The following is a 4168-nucleotide window of genomic DNA, read 5'->3' as shown; positions in this document are numbered from 1 at the left end:
CTGGACCTCAGAGGCCCAGTGATGGGTTGAACACTAAAGATGTGCACTTCCTCAAGTGCTTGTTTATTCATCCCTTCACTCCGTGTGTTGTGTGGGGTACAAAGCAGCACTGTTAAGCAAGGGATTTTGTGCCCTTTCAGTGTACGCAGGCATCACCACACCCACATGGTGAGTTGGAGGTGGAAAGGACCTGCTGCACACCTTCACTGGTGGTCTGGCCAAGCGGGCTGAGAGGAACATGGACGCTTATGTCTGCATGTGTTGGGGGTGATGGAGTCGATGTGGGCATGAGGTGGCCAGACACACACATGGAGAGAAACCATGAAATCAGAAGATCCTGATGCACTCTCCATAGCTCTACCACCTGATCCCTCCCTTCAGACTGACAGAGAAGCTAAAGCGGTTTAAAACCATTTTCCCGTATTCCAACAAAGGAAGTATTTTAATTGCTTATCTTTCAAGTCAATATAAAAATCTACATTAGCGGCCCAGTAATGTGTCACAGTGACAGAGAGCTCTTGTTTTTCACAGACAGGGTTTACAAGGAGCATCAGCTGGCTTTTTGTCTTCCCAGCAGAGCTAGGAGGTTGTATGTCATGTTTAACATGTAACTTGTGTTTTTCCACAGGCGTCTAAATATCCAGAGGAACTGCTGAGATGTTCCGACAAGCCTTTTTTTCCACTCTCCTTTGTGTGGCTCTAGTTCCTCTCCATGCTCAATTTGATGGGGATCCTGGAGATGTCACTCCTACCTCCTGCGCAGGTATTAACCAGATAATTTGGGTGTGCCTCTCCTTTATAGGCAGCAATTTTGCCAAAAGCAATGGCCATGCTCAGTTGTAGAGCCTGCTCACAAGGAACTGACAGTGGCATGTTACACCTCTCCTGCCCCTTTGAACTCCTGGGCAATGCCTTCGGGTAGCGATCCGTCTGTAGGAAACACCATCCTCCACCAAAACTCCTATCTCTGGGCTTCCACTGGAGTGCGGAGAGGTAGAGACTGAAGAGCTGGGGTCTGCCAGTGATGGCTTCTCCCAGCTGATGCAGTAATAAATGCCAGTCAGTCTCCAGAGCTCAGCTCTGTATGTGATGTCAGAAAATAGTCCACTTTGAATTTGACGATTTCAGTGCTTTTCAGTTGCAATGCAGAGAAGGTGATTTACGTGTCCAGCCTGACTTTTAAAAAAAATGCAAGATTTTCAAGATTTATCCAGTACTGAGCAGATCTTAGGATTTTGAAGTCCTGGGCACTGGAGAGTCATCTGACCAGCACACAGATGTTACTGCTAGAGCTAAGTGGGACTTGTGCTTTTTCCAGTATCTCACTTGGGTACAATCTTTTTGAAAATGTTTATAAATCCAAAAGCAACCAGCAGCCTGACAGGCAGGGCATTCATTTAGTGCAGGGGAGCAAAAGTCATACCCTTGCCCTTTTTCATTCAAACCTGGCACTTGGTCCTCAGTTTCCTCATTTCCTCCAACCCAGGTGGAAAGCTGATGAGTAGTAAGAGCTGCAACACCCTTGCAGGAAGCTGAATCTCAAGCCTCATGCTGTGATTTGCGCTCTTCACAACTCTATGTGCTGTCCTCTATGTGCTGTCTATATACGCTTCTCGGTTCAGGCTTCAGGGGGACAGTGAAGGGGGTGCAGCGGTGCATGAAGTGCTCTGACATGGTCTGAATAACTGTCTCCATGCAGAAAAGAGGAACTGCCCCATCAACGTGTACTTCATCATTGACACTTCGGAGAGCGTTGCTCTGCAGACTGTGCCAATCCAGAGCCTTGTGGATCAAATAAAGCGGTTCATCCCTGTGTTCATCGATAAACTGGAGAATGAGCTCTACCAGAACCAAGTCTACATCACTTGGCAGTTTGGCGGGCTTCATTACTCAGATGTGGTGGAAATTTACAGCCCTTTAACAAGCAGCAAAGACCTATACCTCCCCAGGCTGTCCGCTATTAGCTACCTCGGCCGTGGCACCTTCACCGATTGTGCTATCTCCAACATGACAGAGCAGATCCAGACCCAGATGGCCACGGGTGTGAACTTTGCAGTAGTCATCACTGATGGCCATGTCACTGGCAGCCCCTGCGGGGGGATGAAGATGCAGGCTGAGAGGGCACGAGACTTGGGAATCAAGCTCTTTGCAGTGGCCCCCAGCGAGAACGTCTATGAGCAGGGACTGCGGGAGATTGCCAACCTGCCGCACGAGCTGTACCGCAATAACTATGCCATCACGCAGAAAGACACCCTGGATATTGATGTGAACACCATTGAGAGGATAATCCAAGCTATGGTACGGAGTGCTGCCCGAGGTGCAGGGAATATAATGGGTGGGACAAGAGAAGAAGCAGCACATGGATGGGGTGATGCTTTCTGAGTGACCCTGTGGTGGGTTTTGGCAGGGCTCTAGAGAGCACCTCTAGGAGAGAAAACCCCCCATTTTGTTTCTCTTCCTTTTCTATGTCCTTTCAGCACTTACGGGCCAAATGGAGTCTCGAGCATCTCTGATTTCTCTGATTAGGTGCTTAACCAGGACTCCTTGGTTTGCATCTCTGTTCCCTGGCATGTCTGGGCAGGCTGCCACCGTACTCCTGGCTCTTGCCCAAGGCCAGACCCATATCCCACCCCGCTCCCCATCCAGGGTCACATGGAAGAGTGTGCAGCACCGAGACATGTGCTCACCATCAGCATGGTCTTTGAGGCCCCACCTGTGAGGCACTGTTTATCAGGGACTCTGCTGAGAATGTCTTTTAAAGCCTTGGGACCTTTACCACCTCGTCTCCCTTACTGTCACACACACCTCCAAGGGTGAGATGCTGTTTTTCTCTTGGGACTGACCTAACTGATTCTGTTCATCCTTTTTTCTCCTTTGCAGAAACACGAAGCCTATGGAGAGGTGAGTGAGCAGCATCTTTATGACATTGCCACACAACACTGGTTTAAGTTGCCTCACTTAGAGAAGATCAGCTCATACCCCAAAGTAGCAGGCCAGATTTTGCAGCGAGCTGCACAGGATGGGTCTCTGCCCACCTATGGATCAGTGCAGAGCCTGGGGATCCATTCCCTTACACAGTGGTTAAAATGGTATACTGGACTCTTCACCTTCTGCCTCCCCCTCACCTGCAATGGATTCAGGTCTATTGAATAGACTCATTTTATCACTTTGGAGGCATATTTTGTAGGTGCTCTGCAAGTTGAAGCTCCTGCCCTACTGATATCACTTGGGCCGGGTTTGGTATACATAGGGAAGAGTGTGCAGAGCGATGCTCCAAAGGGCATGCACATCCCCTGACGGCCCCAGAAGAGCAAGCCCACACTACCTCGCCTGACACTTATCAGTCCTATTCTTTCAGTTTGGGCCCAGAACCACAATGAATGTGCTTGTGGCAACTTTCAGCTTTTAATTTGCAGGCAGCATTTTTCTGCACGCTTGTTGCTGCCTCAACTCTGACCCAGATAGAGCCATAGTAGTTTTTAGCACTGTGGTCATGGGGAGAAGTGCATGGAGAGTGTGGTGCAGAGCTGAGCTTTGGGTGCACACTGGCGCAGCACATGAAGCAGCCAGCATGCTGCAGGGCAGCAGTTAAATGCCCTGTTTAATTTGTATTTCAGTGCTACAAGATGAGCTGCCTGGAGATTGCAGGTCCACCTGGTCCCAAGGGATACCGAGGGCAAAAGGTAAGTCATCCTAACCTGTGGGAAGAGACTAATGCCCGTGCCTGCCACAGATACTGCAGGGTGCCCTAGATCTCACCTCAGCTGCAGCAGCCTCCACAGGCATAGCACCCAAATGGGAAATAATTTCCCAACATCTGTCTTGGCCCTGGGAGACTGTTGTGCTGCACTGAATGGAGTACACAGCCATCACCGTTTTCTAGGTAAGTCATCCTAACCTGTGGGAAGAGACTAATGCCCGTGCCTGCCACAGATACTGCAGGGTGCCCTAGATCTCACCTCAGCTGCAGCAGCCTCCACAGGCATAGCACCCAAATGGGAAATAATTTCCCAACATCTGTCTTGGCCCTGGGAGACTGTTGTGCTGCACTGAATGGAGTACACAGCCATCACCGTTTTCTCCTCATGTCCGTGTTGAGGCTGATGAATTGACATCAGTGCAGAGAGGCATCCAAACATTGGCTGTGCCAGCCACAGCCAGTAACCGA

The 4168-nt window shown here is 49.8% G+C and overlaps 1 protein-coding gene across 1 annotated transcript in view; it reads left to right on the top strand.

Annotated features, from left to right (window-relative positions):
- Nucleotides 1-642: 642 nt before the first annotated feature.
- Nucleotides 643-4168, top strand: part of COL6A2 (collagen type VI alpha 2 chain) — a 25475-nt gene continuing 21949 nt past the window's right edge. Inside the window, exons 1-4 of the mRNA XM_035890268.1 lie at nucleotides 643-763; nucleotides 1700-2298; nucleotides 2881-2901; nucleotides 3618-3683. Of these exons, the coding sequence (XP_035746161.1) occupies nucleotides 658-763; nucleotides 1700-2298; nucleotides 2881-2901; nucleotides 3618-3683 (792 nt within the window). The 5' untranslated portion in view covers nucleotides 643-657. The remainder of the gene's footprint in view (nucleotides 764-1699; nucleotides 2299-2880; nucleotides 2902-3617; nucleotides 3684-4168) is intronic.

This window comes from Egretta garzetta, unplaced genomic scaffold, assembly GCF_000687185.1.
Source record: "Egretta garzetta isolate BGI_Z169 unplaced genomic scaffold, ASM68718v1 scaffold732, whole genome shotgun sequence".
NCBI lineage: Eukaryota > Metazoa > Chordata > Aves > Pelecaniformes > Ardeidae > Egretta > Egretta garzetta.
This window is presented reverse-complemented; position numbering and strand designations above follow the sequence as displayed.